This window comes from Mytilus trossulus, chromosome 6, assembly GCF_036588685.1.
Source record: "Mytilus trossulus isolate FHL-02 chromosome 6, PNRI_Mtr1.1.1.hap1, whole genome shotgun sequence".
NCBI lineage: Eukaryota > Metazoa > Mollusca > Bivalvia > Mytilida > Mytilidae > Mytilus > Mytilus trossulus.
Window position 1 is genome coordinate 5,771,795 of NC_086378.1, and position 17,610 is coordinate 5,789,404.

The following is a 17,610-nucleotide window of genomic DNA, read 5'->3' on the forward strand; positions in this document are numbered from 1 at the left end:
TCATACAACATAGACAGAGCAGAGTATAACTGTTGAGGAACAAAAACATTTCAAACATCAAGATTGTTCTTTATATTTGCTTAATCTTCGAAACGTGATGAATCGTCTCGCCCACATGTCTCCTACCAGGACGTTGCCCCTGATCGAGTGTGCACAGAACCTAGTGATACGCCACTGAGTCTGTTTCAGTTTTAAAATCACTGGCACTAAAAAAAGATAGCAATACTCACAAACGAGATTAAAATCAACACTGTTTGACGGATATGAAAGAACACGGCAGCACGGAAATTTAATAAATATGAACAACCGCTGCACTGCAGGCAGCGAATTAACTGGACATTTTAGCACCATCAACGAAAAGTGAACACATTTTGTAAGTTGCCAGAATTATAACTCATTTAACGACAGAAAAATCTAAGGTAATTGACAGCATGTTCTCTTTTTTTTAGGACTGATTCATATTTACAATACAAAACATTAAACGGATATGTTCTGTAATGTCAATTTAAAAACGCACACTATTCCCTACCATGACATGAAGTTTATATTGAATCACAGAATCTTTTTTAAAAAGCTAAAAATGCTATAGTATAATGTTTCCATCAAAAACGATGTCATTTTCGACTAAAATTTATAACCTGCAATCTAAGCGTGGACACAAGTGGGAATCATCTGTGTTGCAATAAGATGATTCCATTTAAAATCACGGTGGTTCGGCAAACAAATACTGTATAATTCTCACGCTAACACAAATTCCAAAACTCGAAGCTCATTTATTTACCACCGGATTTTTAATATAGAATTCACTACAATGTGAATATAATCCACTGAAATTGTATATAATAATACCATTCTTGGGCGATTGATAACGAAATATTCGATATTAAAGAACTGTCTTTTGAAGCATTGAAATTTACTCAAGAAAATATCGACATATGGATGACGGACGTCAAAAAGAAATAAATTTCCAATGTCTTAATTAAACAATAATCCTTGAAATCCTAAATATAGACAGCATATTTTAAAAGAAAGGATAAACGATTATTATTGTCACGCTTAGGATATTATGAGATACGCAAAAACGTCTTCAGATTTATAGCTTAAGCATTGTGACGTAACAGTTGGTTTGTCATTGGTTACAGAAATGATTGACAGTAATAGAAGGACGTTTGCTACTGAACTGTGATGTGTCGAGTATCTTACTACTATACCATGTAGAAAATGTAAAACAGATAGGATGCTAGAACGCGACCATCAAGTGAAATTAAAGCGGCCAAATGTATATCCTTATGCAAGACATAAATGGTAGGAATTTTCCTTATTTACATAAAAATTCAAAAGACAGAAAAAACCCCGGAAAAACTTTAAAAGTTGTAAAAGTTTAATAAAGAATCGAAAAATATAGTTTACTGAATTCAATTGTGATATTTTGTTAATGCTAATGCTCTATAAGCTTTTATAAAATTTTCTTATCATACAGGGTTAATGACTTAATTGCGAAAGTACAAGCTAAAAAGAAAGAAGCAGTATGCAAGGAAGGACAAAAAGACAGAAAGAACAGGCTGCCTTTCATCACTGGAGAACACACAGTCAAGTAAGTATATTATTAATCTTCTTAGATGCAAATTATTTGAAAATAAACGCTTCCAAGCAACACATTATTGTGGACAATGCATCATAGCCTTTTTAATTATTTGATTGGTTTTTTTTGGGGGGGGGGGGGGGCAGCTACAATCAGTAATAAAAAATGTAATAATACGTTTTTGTACAAAATCAAGTTTTGTTTTGATTGTGTTGTGGTTGTTAAAATAGTAGTTTTTTGGGTTTTTTTTAGTTGTTTGTATTAATTTTTACTTTATTATTGGTATTTGTTTTAAAAGCAACTTCAAAACATGCTGGCCCACATAACAGTTCATATTTGATTATATTATAAAGTCTTTGATGAAATGAACAAGATCCGTTTTTACATTATATAACATAGTTCAACAATTATATTTCCAATAAGCTTTACACCTTAACTATACCGAGATAACAGCAACGTGAAATCGGTTTGTAATTCTTTCCCTAATACAATGCAATTTACCTACACTCAAAATCAATAATATCTGACAATAGAGTTATGTTCGGGTCATAATTTTACAGAAGTCTTTAAATTGATAGTTTCTTTAAATTAAACTTCCTTTCTTCATTTAGTGAATATCAAAAATAAAGTGCCAAAAGGTGGCCTTTGTCAAAGGCGGGCATTGAAATTTGAGTTGCAACAATATTTATACAAATCCCCATTGTGGTTTTACTTACAAAACTACACAATATGTATTATTTCGACAGCATTTTATTACAAGCAGCGGTTCAATAAGTTAAATCAATAAATTAGTTGATAAATTTTTATTTTAATTCCACACGTAACAACCAGACTCGCTCCATATCAATACACGATATCACGTATCACGGAACGCAGTGAAAATATTGTGATCATTCAGGACGATAAGTCGGAACTTAAAAATGTGGGGAAATAAATATTAAAGAATGGCGTGTGTTCAGCCTCCCACGAGGAGTAATAAGATCCATGCCATTCCAGTGTTTAGGAGGAGTCATACAATTGGACAAGACTGGTAAGGAACATATAAAAATACCTTTTTATATATATTCTGTAATACATTTGTGTAGATTCTTTTACTTAGTAACTGGGTTCTCTTTTTCATTATTTGTATTCTTGTTTGTTTTGTTGGTCTAGAATGTTTTCTTCAAGTTTTTCTCTTAAACCTCTCTTTAATTACTTTTTAGTGTGCTGTTGTTTTATTTTCGTTTTGAATTGAACTTTCAAACATAAAAAAAAATGTATTATTAAACACAATCTGATACCCGTTTCTGACTCACCGGGTGAGCAATTACCAAAATTTGGCATCCGTGTCACATTTTATAAAATCCATCTTTTTCTCTGAAAGTCAACCACTAAATAATTTGAACCTAGTTTATTTGATTGTGCATAGTTATGTTAGTTGATATAATAATTCGACATGTTAATTGTTTTCATAAAATAATTTTAAAAATAAAAGCTGATTGAAACAGAAAGAATATCGCGCGGCAATTTCATATATTTTCTGATTTCGATACACATTTTTTTACACGATAAGACCGTAATCGAGGTTTTATTATAAAAAGAACATCGAAAGGTGCTAAATTGACTTATTATATATCTTTCTATATATGTATATTGTTTGGTTTCAGGAACAGATATCCAAGTTCGAAGTGGCAAACAGAAAACCAGGTTCGATACAAAGTACTCGACTTCTCCCGTACCCCTCGAGACAGTCAGCCGTTCCTTGTCACCACTCTAGATGACAGATATCATAATCCACATTCAAAACAGATATTTCACATCAAAAGAATTAACAATAAGGTGAGAGATGCGTGCGTGTTCAAAACGACAACATGCACTACGTAGTACCATTTAAAAAAAAACGAATCAAAGGCATTTGCGCATATGCATAAATGTCATGATAAATGTACGATACAGTTTAGTATTACTTATATATAGATATATGCTTTGAAAAAAAACCAGAAGTTTTTTAAGCTTGCAAGTTTGTCCGGTTTGTTGTGAAACACTTTGAAATATATGAGAGATTCTCCTTAAAAGACCAGTGACAAATATTTAAGCCTTCTGACAAAAAAAATCAAATAGAAAACACAACCATCACTATAGAAGAGCGGGTTGTTTGCACCTCTCACTCTGAAATTGTCAGCAGAGGAATAGAAAACAAACAATGGCAATAATTGGTTGGGTGAAAGCACTATTTTGTTCTTTCTCTCGACGGTTATTTTTATTGGTGGAGAAAGTTTGAACACAAAAAAACACCGATCTTTGGAAGGAAAACTGACGATTTTAGTCAATCAAAATAGAAAATTGAAATTAACTAAAGTTTCTTAGTGATACTGAGTTCTGCGGAAAATAGTTCGACGTTCAACCAAACAATGTCTTATAAACTTTATTTCAATTCAATATCAGTATATCATATATCATTGATGGTTAAATGGTTTAAAAAAAAATTTCACCAAAAAGTTTGTCAGAAACATATGTCTATTGACAATAAGTATGAATATTATACCATTCGAAACTTTATGAATTATTATATACGTCAATTCTAAATTGTTCCACTAGCAAACATTATATGGCGGCACCAATACGAAAACCTTACAATTAAGATAATGATTTAGACAGAAATTTTGCATATCCTCTTTTTTCTTATATGTTGTATATACTTAAGTACAGTATAATGAAAGTACAATTGTCAGCGTATTGTTGCTGTTTTGAAAGGAAGCCAACTTTAATAACACATTAATAACTTTTAATATAAGTTTGTCAAGATTATGATTTCTGAAATGCCTTATTAAAGTGAATATCACCCTTTGAAGAAGTTTAATCCAGAAAATAATGTTTGTTTTACTCAATACGTGGCCTTTTAATGGAATTGTACAATTGAATTTTGAACAATCTCTCAAAGATCAATCAGTCCAACTTAGATAAACACAAAATCAGAGTACCAATGTAGTTTAGTCAGGTTATCATATGTTATATAAACACAAAAATCACAGTACAAATAAAGTTTTATGTCCTTATCAAATTTTAGAAAATTAAATTTAACAAAGTAAATAGTACAAAATGCTCATACAATCTATTCAGATTTGTATATTTAACAAGTGCTATGTTTCCTTCTTTAACAATTATAACACCATATACATATTGTCATCTTCGCTAGGCAAGGGTAACGATCAGGTCCTCTCCACCCTTGTCAGATCAAGCCAACATTTGTGATTGCAGTAGAGAAGAGGGGACTGGATCGTTACTCTTGGCTAGCGAATATTATTAGTTACATAGTGTGCTAGTGACATAATGCGGTATATATATGGGGTCAGTAAATTCCATATGGGGTGAGAGCGTCACTAACACATCTTAGCGTATGAAATCAAGCCTAGTGACCTATCAAAATGAGCAAGTCTTCTATACTGTTAGCATTAAGAAACTATTTCCATTGATCCTACCAAAAGTTTTATTGTAGGTTTATATATAATCCATACCGCAGTCTGTTACCATTGAGACAACTCTCCGTCATAGACCAAATGTACTCATATGCTGTATAATGTGTAAATATTCAGGTCTTTGGTTTATTTATCTGTACTTGAATACTGCAGCATCGTTGACTCACTTTTAAAGAATATTGCTGGTCATTTTGTTCATGGACGTTTATCAATAAGTATATATCCTTCATATTATGTAATTCAGAAATTGTTTTTTATGTTTCCATTATTGCAGAAAGTGAGAAGAAAAATGTTTCGCAAAAATAAAAAAAAATGGCATTTTGAATTTTAATAACATTCATTGTATGCAGTATTGTCAATGTCGCATTTGTGTCCATTCTTTGGCAATCCGATTCTCAATACTGATTAATCACGGCAAAATTTCTGAATTTACTGTTATACTAGTATTCGTTTCTACTTCAGTGTTGTTTGAAACGAACTGGTTTGTCACATTCATTGTCGGCTCTTTATATACAATATAGAAATATAGATATGCTAGTTCTTACTTTTATCCGGTATTAATTTCTGAAGGACATTCCTTTACAACACATAATACTTATTGACAGACCGAAGATTGATTATAAATTACGTCAGAAGAAACTTGATATGAAAATTAAATTAGTAAAGAGCGAGTAATTCTTTACATTTAGTTTTGACTATTGAAAAGTTATGATTGAAAACCTTCAGATAAAAATGGTTTATCGTATATCAGTCCAATTCTCTCGGGGTACAAATACAGGGGAACTGGGGCAGCTAATTAAGTTAAATGATAAAATACATTATATCATGTAGGTTTCTTTTTTCGGATGAATTGTGTTAATTAAGTTGAGAGTGGTGCTATGTAACTTTCAAATTAAGATAGAATTCAAGACCATTGTAGCATGTTACCTCCAATGTGACCCCATTTCAAATGCAGGTAATGAGGTTAAATATAAGTGCGACGAGACTAGCACTGATTACTATATATGTCATAATGAAGTGACTTAATATAAAAAAAAAGTTTTTTTATATGGGAAATTGATATATGTGAATTGGCAAACAAGACGATTTCTACTTAAAGTAAGTTTTTCAGTCTTTTTTTCTTTCTTGATAATTTATTATGAGAAAAGTTTAACGAGTGTTAACATTCCAGCATCACCTGCATACGGTGTATACCTCTTAATTGATACGATATTCCCTTGCTTGCATTTCCTATCCCGATTTTCTTGATAGAGGGTTGTTTCTCACAAGGAAGCTATTAAATCAAGAGTTCCAGATGGTGAGGCTGCTTACCCTTCCGATGCACCTGAGATCACACCTAGTTTTTGGTGGGGTTCGTGTTGTTTATATATATATTCTTTAGTTTTCTATGTTGTGTCATTTGTACTATTGTTTGTTTGTTTGTCCTTTTTTTAATTTTAGCCATGGCGTTGTCAGTTTATTTTTGATTTATGAGTTTGACTGTCCCTATGGCATCTTTCGTTCCTTTTTTATATATAAGTCTATTACCAGGAGCTTATTGGTGTACGTTATCTGTTGATCTCAGTACTTTCGGTCTTGTGTGAAAATTACCATGTAGTCCATGTTTAACTATTGAAAGAACCACGTTGTTGTTTATATTTATACCTAATTAAAAACTAAGCTTGTGGTGTTTTTTCAGCCTGTGTGCAGTGTTAATACATGGAGTAACTATCCAAATGAAATGGAAAAGAAGACACAAAATAAAACTATTTATAATTCATCTTTTGAACAACGAACTCCTGATGTCAGAGTCTTGATCAAAAACCAAGATAAACATGTTTTGGCACAAGGAATCGGTAAGGTAGACCACACGCACATTTCAAATTAAAGTTTCTCCGAAATGTCATTTTTTAGTTAAAAAAACCAAACTTACTCTATAAGCGATTTCAAATTTATTGGATACATGCTCTTCCTCCATTATAGGAGTAACTTTACGTTTTCTGTTGATTGCTTAAGATACAGTTGAATATTCTCAAAGTATTTAGATTTGCACCGTCCGTAGTTGGACAGCAGTTCTTGAAATTGAGAATGGAAATGGGAAATTTGTCAAAGAGACTACCGGCAACCAGATCAAAGAGCAGAAAACAGCACAATGCTTTACTGTTTATCGCTATTTTGTGCATTTTCCTTTGATCTTTTTTGTGATAATTTTTCATATCATGCTACTCGCTTGAGATAAAAAAAAAATATCGGTAGAAACTAAGAGGTACGTGGTGTTGCTTATGAACTTGACATGAATTTGACAAAGTCGTCATAGGTAAAATAGCGATAAACAGAATTATCGGTCATCTCTTTTCGATTTCGCCCTACCGGCTCAAGCGAGAAAACCTATCTCGTTGAGATGATCGACGATAATCTGTAATTATCATTAGATTCTTAGGTTTATAAGAAGTACAGGTAAATACTTATATTTGTCACCACATACTCTGTTGTTCTGTAGTACTGTGTTAGGACGTTACAATCTATCTACTCAAGGGAAAGTATATGAGAAAGTTGAGTCACGTATACATGTCAGTAAAGCTGTTATTTTTATTATTTTATTAATTTTATGACATAATTCTACATGTTATCAGTTTATTGGAAAGTGATATCTGCCATATTTTAATATTATTGCATGGGTTAAGTGATTTTAGGTGTTAAAATATTTTTTCTATTGATTGAAATAACAAAGTCTTGTGTCTTTTTTGTATCAATATCTTAAATTAATTGTTCGTGCCATGCAAACATTAGAATTATGTCGCTTTGTTAATATTAATTTGAGCAAATATTTTATCGCTGTACACATTGTATTCAATGGTTACATTGTTTAAATTGCATTCAAAGTTATTGATTTTGTTAAATTAATTTATTTTGCAAAACACTTCAACGAAAGTGTTCGTCTGTGCTTTTGTCCTTTTCAAGCAATACCTACTAAACAAATTGATTTTCAGGAATTCCTCTTAATAGGTAAATGAATCTTTTTAAACCTATATTTCTTGATAATATTGAAGAAATGTCCATTCATCCTTCTCTCAATCAATTCATTGTTATACTGTAGTTTTCGATCACTAGATATAAGAAGATGTGGTTATGAGTGCCAATGAGACAATAGCAAGTCACAATTGTACAGCTAAATTTAAGAATGGAAATGGGGAGGTGGGAGTATGCCAAAGAAACGTTCTTCATCACGGAATCTTGGCTCACATCAAACAGAAAGTTAAAAAGGGCCCCAAAAATGACATGTGTAAAGCCATTCAAACAGGGGAAAACAACGGTCTACTCAATATAAAAAAAAACGAGCAGAGAGAAACACTTATGAACCACATCAACAAACCGACAATTACTGCACATCAGACTATTGTTTATTCAATTTAAATGTCGCTTTCTATTTTAGTTCCCTTTGATCAACCTGAAGACAAGTACGATGTGAAGGAAGAAATGTTTCTACCCATCTGTGATACCGTATGTATTATAGCATTTACTTATCTGTGATACCGTATGCATTATAGCATTTACTTATCTGTGATACCGTATGTATTACAACTTCTACCTATCTGTGATACCGTATGTATTATATGAACTTTTTCAATATTTCGATAGGTGGTCAATGTAGTTCAACTTTTGTATCACTATCCTGTCAACACTGGGGATATGATTAGTGAATTGTAAAGTTAGCACAATAGTAACATACAGAATACTCTGATATACGTCAACACTTTATCCCATTGCAGCCCATGTTACAACATACACATGAGAAAGTCACTATGAGAAAACTAAATACATCTATTAATAAAAATATGTATTATTAATTCGATAGCTTGTTCTCTGAGTATCCGCACTCCAAAACATTAAAACAATGAAAGGTCAAATAATTATTCTTTTACATCTTATATAGTTTCATTATTAAGGAATAAATCCAACAAATTTGACCTTTTTACATGAAATATTTAATTTTGAGATGATAACATCATAAAAAATACAAAGAAAATTAATCGTCAAAATAATCAAAAGATGCGCGCTCAATGCTCAACATCACAAAGACAAAGTCACTAAGGTACTGCTCAATATAGAAAAAATTTGTAAGGGTTCCGCGGAACCCAGTGTCTCGCCTACTTTTGCTGTAAATCGCAGGCTCAACATAAAGGAGGGAAAAAAATCATTAAAAATATTCTTTTTGATTGTAAGAAGCATCTGTCAAAGTTTGGTAAAAATGTAGGATAGTTAATGAATCTAATTAATGTTTTGAAAACATAAACTGTAGACTGTATGTTATGTTAACTGGAAGAAAATCTACGTCCATTTAAAAGTAAAATACAGAAAAAATGGAGTTATCTTTTAACAAAATTTACTTCTGGATACTATCTTATGATCATAAATAAGCTTCTGTCCAAGTTTGGTACAATCCCAGCTAGTTTAAGAAAGTTATTAAATTTTTTAAAACTTTAACCACAGAGTAAATGTGATGTTTCTCTGTAGAAAAACTAAGTCCATTTAAAAGTAAAATACGGAAATAATGTATTTATTTTTTTACAAAATTTACTTCTGGATACTATCTTATGATCATAAACAAGCTTTTGTCCAAGTTTGGTTCAAACAAAGGATAGTTTAAGAAAGTTATTAAAATTCTAAAAACTTTAACCACAGAGTGAATGTAATGTTTCCCCGCAGAAAAAAACTAAGTCTATTTATAAGTAAAATACGGAAAAAATGGAATTTAATTTTTACAACTTTTCTTCTGGATACTATCTTATGATCATACACAAGCTTCTGTCCAAGTTTGGTAGAAATCCAGTGTAGTTTAAGAAAGTTATTAAAATTTCAAAAACTTTAACCACAGAGTGAATATTTGTGGACGCCGCCGACGACGACGCCGACGGAAAGTAGGATCGCTTAGTCTCGCTTTTTCGACTTAAGTCGAAGGCTCGACAAAAATCCATGCAAGGTCTTTCAGATGCCAAGCATTGAACAGCTTACAAAAATTTGAACATAGTGACCCTCTTAGAATTTTGTAGACGTTCCTTAATAATACACATAATCCACTACATATCATATGTGGCTGAAATTTTTGATTGATTATGTTATAATTTACATTAGACAAGAATACCATCAGCGCCGAATCCTCACAGATATTTGTTAAGGAAGAAAAAGATACCAGCTCCACATCAGCGTAAGTAAAATAGTTAATACATGATAGCATATGACCTGGGGCATGTCTGTGTCAGTCATTTTCCCTCTGTATTGATGTCAAGGGATTTATTCTACTGGATGTATTCATAATCCTCACTTTTCCTCATTTTGGATTTTGGTGCGGTTCGTATTGCTCATACATTAGGTTTCTTAGTTTTATTCTACTGGATGTATTCATAATCCTCACTTTTCCTCATTTTGGATTTTGGTGCGGTTCGTATTGCTCACACATTAGGTTTCTTAGTTTTATTCTACTGGATGTATTCATAATCCTCACTTTTCCTCATTTTGGATTTTGGTGCGGTTCGTATTGCTCACACATTAGGTTTCTTAGTTTTATTCTACTGGATGTATTCATAATCCTCACTTTTCCTCATTTTGGATTTTGGTGCGGTTCGTATTGCTCACACATTAGGTTTCTTAGTTTTATTCTACTGGATGTATTCATAATCCTCACTTTTCCTCATTTTGGAGTTTGGTGCGGTTCGTATTGCTCATACATTAGGTTTCTTAGTTTTATTCTACTGGATGTATTCATAATCCTCACTTTTCCTCATTTTGGATTTTGGTGCGGTTCGTATTGCTCACACATTAGGTTTCTTAGTTTTATTCTACTGGATGTATTCATAATCCTCACTTTTCCTCATTTTGGATTTTGGTGCGGTTCGTATTGCTCACACATTAGGTTTCTTAGTTTTATTCTACTGGATGTATTCATAATCCTCACTTTTCCTCATTTTGGAGTTTGGTGCGGTTCGTATTGCTCACACATTAGGTTTCTTAGTTTTATTCTACTGGATGTATTCATAATCCTCACTTTTCCTCATTTTGGAGTTTGGTGCGGTTCGTATTGCTCATACATTAGGTTTCTTAGTTTTGTTTTTTGTACTGTTGTTTGTCTTTTCATTGTGTTTTGCCAAAGCATTGTCAGTTAGTTTCGACATGTCAGTTTAAATGTCCCTTTTGTATATTGTGGTTCTCTTTTATGGAATTCCCAAATGCTTCTCGTCAATGGATATTTACTTGTAATTATGAACACGATGGGTGTTCCTAGTGTAGCAGGATCTTTAATGTATTAATTTTCTAATGTTCTGTTCAGTTTTTTATGAACTTTTATACAATGTGTTGACCATTGTGCTCGCTGTCTTCTTCGTCTGTTTGTCTGCATACTAATAGTATCTTTACTTCTTTCTTTTCCAACCCCCAGTTAATTCTATCTCCATGCACTACGAGTTTTTGTGGGGTTCCTCTTATCCTTTCGTTTCTTTTCTGTGTTGCAGTCTGTATAGTCTTTTGAACATAATGTTACTCGTCGTGATTCGATATTTAGTTTTGATTTCCCTCGGTTCATCCTGTTTTTTTTCACAGAAACAAAGAAAAAGTAATACGAGTTGGAGAGAACTTGCATATGCATCTTTTCCCATTTTTACATGAATAAATGATAAATATCCATCCAATTTTAAGATCTTCGGTGAGATTTGAGTTTGGATCAGGTCATCCAATTCCAATTTCTAAAATAAATGGACGATACGTTTGTGATACAAAACAGAACTACTTACTAACTAACAGTTAATTAATCTGGGTTTATTCTTCTTTTTAACACGTTTCATTAATACTGCGTAATTTTGTAGCCATGGGAATATTTTACCCTGAGAGTCCACAGCCAGATCTACCACCCGAAAGACCACAAACACAATGTGACAAAGTCAGTATCTCCACGCTATGTGGTCAAGAATTTACTAGAAGGAAATATATTCCACAACCAAGGGGGAATTTTGTGCCAGGTGGTAAGTGATAAAACACCGTAATTAAACCATAGCAACCATATTCACGAGCAAGTTATCTACATATCAGGATAATAAGAATTACCAAAAATAGTGACATAACAACATATCCACCAACACACAACCCCTTAAAACAGTGCCGGGACACACCGTATTCATAAGTGTTTATGTTGAAACAAATTTTAACAAATCGACCTATAGACCCTTAGAAATATCTAAATGATAATCGCAAGTTAAAAAGAAACGTGCCATAAACACAAAACTAGTACCTTATGTTAATTGATAAAAAAAAATTCATAAGTCATTTAATACTCCAAGTTTCTTTCTACGAAACACAAATTGTTTATGATATATCGTTGATGAACAGAACAATAGCACCCCATCATATAAATTTGAAAAGCTGATGCAACTAAAAATAACCAAAAGTATTCATAAACAATCAAAGCATTGCATGAGAAAGATGAATTTCTTAATTCGAATTTATTTAAATATATGTTTTCTATAACCGCTAATTTAAGAAAAATAATATTAGTAACCTCAATGCGAGTTTACGCACCAACAATTCATCGTTTGTGTGGATTGTTTATCTATTGAATGACATTATGGAATTTGAGTTTCTTGAGAAAACAAAATAGTTTTGGCTGTAGTAATTTTAGTGTTTTTTATATGTGTCGTTCTTAACCATTGAAGTTTACAGTTGCATGCTTGAAAAAGTAAAAATTGTTTAAACATGGAGTTTTTTCATAACCCTGACAAGTATTTTGTATTTTTAGCATTTGATGGTGGTGCACCACAGATACAGACACAAAAGTTCAATGAAAGGTTTCTACCACTGGTGCGAGTTGGGCCTATTATTTGATGTCATTTGCACAGATTTTATTACATTTCTTATTTAAATAATCATAGGAACATATTTTTTATTTGTATATTCATTGTTATATTTGTTAAATAAATTATCAACAACATAAAATTATTTTTTCTGTTTCCGTCCGTATTATGGGCAAGATGAAATCAGTATGATAACATATATACAGTATTCAATCGTTTAATCGTCTTACACAATATTGTCTCGTTACAATATTTTTAATCTATGAGCGGTAGCTGGGAACAGTATATGTTAATATATATGTTCCTGGTGGAAATGACTATAGAACTTCATGTTTGGATGCTATTAATGCCAATCGATGCTGGTGAATTGATTTCTATAAATTAGGAAATTCAGACAAAAATCAATCTACAAAAATTGAACCGACTATGAGTATAACAAAATGCGAAAAAATGAGAACATTCCTTCGAACAGACAGCTTGGATTAACTGTTTCACTATTTGTAAAAAAATAAATAAAATAAATGGTACGTAAGACTCATTGTCCAAAACACGAAGTTTTTTTTTAACATAAAATAGATGATAATGATGATGGATGGCTGGTTGTCCAGTTGAGCATTAATCACTTATTCAGGTCTGGAACATACTAAAGTTATATGAATAAAAAACCTTAAGTAAGAGAAAAAAATGTATTTGTTAACTGATTAAGTGAGGAAGAGCAAATACTGGTCGACCCGGAGTCAGAATTATGTTTCAGGGTAGAGTGACATTTTTTCCCTGTGATACAACATTAGATATCCGACTCAGCATGAAGGCCTATTTCAAGAGCATGATTTATATTCAAATCACACAAAGATGTACTCGTCCTGACTCTGCACTTAACTTGCCAATGGACGCTATACCAACGCGCATTTATTCGGGAAGTTTGACTTTTTCTTTTAAAACATAATCAGTTTAATTCTCTGGTCTGTACTTAAATAAATCAACTTTTTACCCTTTTCTTTGAAATATTCGTCATTTCCTTTATTAACTTTCATATATAGAAAATACAAAAGTTTCATCAACCAGAAACAAAAACAAAACGGTCAGCATAATAAGTCTGATTTCTATGAGCCTCTCTGTCATTGTTACATAGATGACAGTAACAAAAGTCCCTCATTGAATTGTCGCAGTTCGTGCTTTATAATACTAGCGTTCTCATGTATATGATTTTATGTTATACCAATCTGCTATTCATCATCAGAACTAGATTCACTACTGCTCTCCTGCTTTGGACTTTCCGGTATATCTGAGGGGGGGCTAGAGGGGGTCTCATCCCGATTTCCCGGTTTTAATATCAGGAAATCCCGAAATCCCGGACATATTTTGTTAAAAATCCCGATCCCGATAAATTTGTTCCCCAATTTTAAAGTTTAAAGTTTCAATGCTTACGATTTAAACGTCTCTGGTATGCTTGATATTAAAAGTCTTTCAGCGTAACAAGACAATAACAAAACCAAGGAGTAAACAAAGTCTCACTAAACCAAAGGACATTTACATCAACAGATATAAATAATAATTACAACAACAACATGAACTCCACTAAAATAGGGAGTGAAATCAGGTGCTCAGTAAGGGTAAGCACCCGTCGTGTTATTTCTTTGTTCAGTTCGGAATTGATAGAAGATTATTATGACTCAGGAAGAATATCAGATATGATTTCTGACACACTTTGGTCATAATGGCCAATCAGCTCAGTAAGGCGACCGTAAAATTTCTTGAGTGATGACCTTAATTTGATTGATTCATAGCCGCCTGTCTAAGCAACTTTTGAGAAAGCAGCATTCCTCGTTCAACAAAATCAACGTACTTAGAGCTAGCTCTAGAGCAACGTATCAATTGAGACACATATACTGCATATGCTGGTGCCGCTGGGATGTTACTATACAGAAATGGAAAGGTGACTAGGAAAATTAAAATCATCGCGTTTGTCATAAATTTTGGTATTCCGCAACCTACCGCGCATCAGTAGTCATTTCGAGAAAAAGGTCTAAATATGAAGCAGATTTATCTGTGTCGGAAGTATCTTCAATTTCAAATTCACTTGGATATATTATTATTTTATTAAATATAAGTTATCACTGAAACTTCTAGTATCAAGAGACAGTACACCATCAATATACCGAAAAATGAAATTAAAAGACTGGGCTTATGTCTTTTCAGCTATCTGTTCAAGCCCTTGGATAAATTCTGCGTCATAGGAATATAAAATACAAATCTGCAAGTAGAGGAGCACAAAGTCATGGTACCCATTGGGGTTCAAATAGTCTGTTGGAAGATCAAACCTCCAAATTCAACAAATATGTTGTCAATCAAAAAGTCCAGCATGGCAGTGATATCCTCGTCGGTTTATTTTTTCCCTTACTCTGTTTGATTTTTTACAAAGTAAGCTGAATAGTCCAAGATATTTAAAACGTCTACTGCCCTTTTTGTTAAAGAAACACAAGCTGACGAGTTCTTTCAGTATATATATATATATATCTTTATTCTCAATAAACCATCATTTTGACAAGGTATAGAGAAATACACAATATTATGTACAATATTTACAATATTTACAATATTCAATAAATACATTTAGTAAAATACATGTTACAAAAATAATTAATAGGGGGGCGTCACACTAGATAAAGCCAGGAGTTCACACAGATTTATTTATAATTTTGATAAATTTGCAGGGTTTACTCAACTTAACCTTCTGTTTTGATGACATTAATAATTTATATTTTAAAATATTTGGCTTTGTGTAGATATACTTTTCAATGTAATTTTTCCTCTCCTGTTCAAAAAATTTGCATTCCAAAATAAAGTGAAATTCATCCCCGAGTTCATTGTTTTTACACAGAGTACAGTTTCTATTTTGTCTGCTGGTGTTTAGCCATCTACCAGCTTCAATGGGTATTTTATGATTAGTCGTTCTAAATCTGCAAAATTCTACAAGATTTTTGTTATCTAAAATATCTAAATAAGCTTCAGAACTAAAACTATCTTTAAATACTTTGTAATTTATAGCTTTTGGTGATTCTTCTAACAGTAAGTGCCAATTCTGTTCAAATTGATCTTTAAGGTTTCTACTAACTGTAAGACGTAGCCAATTCAAATTAATAAAATTTTATGAATTCCAAATATATGTTAAGCCACATTCATTCAAAATATTTTTTATGTTATCTAACCATTAAAATTTATCTCCATTTACAAATGACAATTGAAAACATAAGTTATAGACAACTTTTGACAGTCGAGCTTTAAGTTTAGTATTTGGAATAGTGGTAACAAAGAGTTGAACACTTAGAGGTTTTAATGTTGGTACAATGTTTTAATGTGATTGAGATTGTAAATTCACAAATATCTCTATATGACGTTTCGGAATATTTCTGTAGTCCTTCTTTGACTGCAGTGAGTATGGCAGTTTCTAACTTTAGAAAGGGTTTAAGTGGAACACTTAGAAGAACCTGCAATATACCTTTCCTTATAAGTATTCTTGTAAACTTAGGAATATAAGGATAGATCATAGAAGATCCTAGTATTGATCCTTTGGATTAACACCAAAGGAGATTAGAACCGATTTGTGGTTTTCCAGGATCTCCTGCTTCGTAAGCGTACTTAAGTGTATATGTAGGATTTCCAAGTGTGACATTTATCCCCAGTTCCTTCATCAGGCAGTCAATGTAGTGTTTCTTGCAAACAAAAACAAAAGTGTTTGAGGATTTGTCAGCTAGAACAACAACATATTTGTCATGGAGACAAGACAGTTCCTCTTTGACCCGAGGGTCTTTAAAGATGGAAGGAGCTTTTGTACTAATAAACCCTTTAAGCTTACCTACTCTTATCTGAATCAATGACCTCACTGATTTTACCCACTGCGAAAGAGTGTCAACCTCAACCTTTTCTCTGTATGCCCAGTCTTTTGCACAATCCTCAATAGAATCCATTAGTTGTTTGAAGTTCTGCTTCCAATTGATTGGCTGTGGCTCTCTGTATTTCGAACCCTTGGACAAAAGTTGTCTCAAATTGTAGTTATTGACTATGTTTAGGTCTCCAGAAATACGAATATATGTATTATCAATATAAACGTGACGTCAAGCTGCATATAAGAATTTTTGTTCTCGTAAATCTTCAGTAGCCAGTCAGAAAAATGGACAAATTCTAGTTCAAGTCAATGCAAGAACCTATAAGATAAGCACTTGGGTCGTTTTGTAACGGAGAGAAATTTGAATTTATTGAGTCACAATTCGAAAAACCACTGAACCAAATTACAGACACAAACAGAACTACAAATGTCACTTATGAGATTTCCAACTTGACCATGCTTAAGTAGTCGAAACGATTTACATTATGAAATATGAAATAAAAAAAAAACAGATGGTAAAACACTTGTTAGGGTAGATGACCGTACATAGGGCATATGTAATTACACAACTGAATACCAACAAGAAGCTGATCGACCGACACTGGGAAAATTTAGAAAAGTAGAAAGATAAGCTTATTTTATGTAGAAAACATGATAGCCCGTGACTTAATTAACAATTTTGTTAAATTTCTTTTTTTTTTCTCTGATCTGGATCTACTCTGTTTCTCGATGAATTCTGATTGAAGTATAATGAAAATGGCATTTTTGTCTGTCCATGGTACAGTTTTTTGTCAATCCCGTTATATTTCAACATACAAATCCCGATTTCCCGTGGCTAAAAACGTGGATTTCCCGTATCACGATATTTTT

General features: G+C 32.4%; 1 protein-coding gene across 2 annotated transcripts; it reads left to right on the top strand.

Moving 5' to 3' along the window:
* The first annotated feature begins 1,007 nt into the window (after positions 1-1,007).
* LOC134720652 (uncharacterized) lies at positions 1,008-12,955 on the top strand. 2 transcript variants are annotated; one of them, XM_063583037.1, is made up of 8 exons: positions 1,008-1,305; positions 1,481-1,594; positions 3,229-3,400; positions 6,716-6,872; positions 8,450-8,517; positions 10,150-10,222; positions 11,874-12,029; positions 12,800-12,955. In XM_063583037.1, exons 1-8 carry the CDS (start codon positions 1,238-1,240, stop codon positions 12,883-12,885), a joined length of 894 nt encoding a protein of 297 aa, XP_063439107.1. In that variant the 5' UTR covers positions 1,008-1,237; the 3' UTR covers positions 12,886-12,955. The 2 variants fall into 2 exon arrangements, with proteins under 2 accessions (XP_063439107.1, XP_063439108.1); XM_063583038.1 differs by lacking the exons at positions 1,008-1,305; positions 1,481-1,594 and adding an exon at positions 2,369-2,612.
* The last annotated feature ends 4,655 nt before the right edge of the window (positions 12,956-17,610 follow it).

Excerpts from the sequence above, each read along its gene's own strand:
- LOC134720652 (XM_063583037.1), top strand. The coding sequence starts at position 1,238 with ATGCTAGAACGCGACCATCAAGTGAAATTAAAGCGGCCAAATGTATAT. Across the intron at positions 1,595-3,228 it reads ACTGGAGAACACACAGTCAA|GAACAGATATCCAAGTTCGA; the intron begins GTAAGTATATTA and ends GTTTGGTTTCAG. Across the intron at positions 12,030-12,799 it reads GGGGAATTTTGTGCCAGGTG|CATTTGATGGTGGTGCACCA; the intron begins GTAAGTGATAAA and ends TTGTATTTTTAG.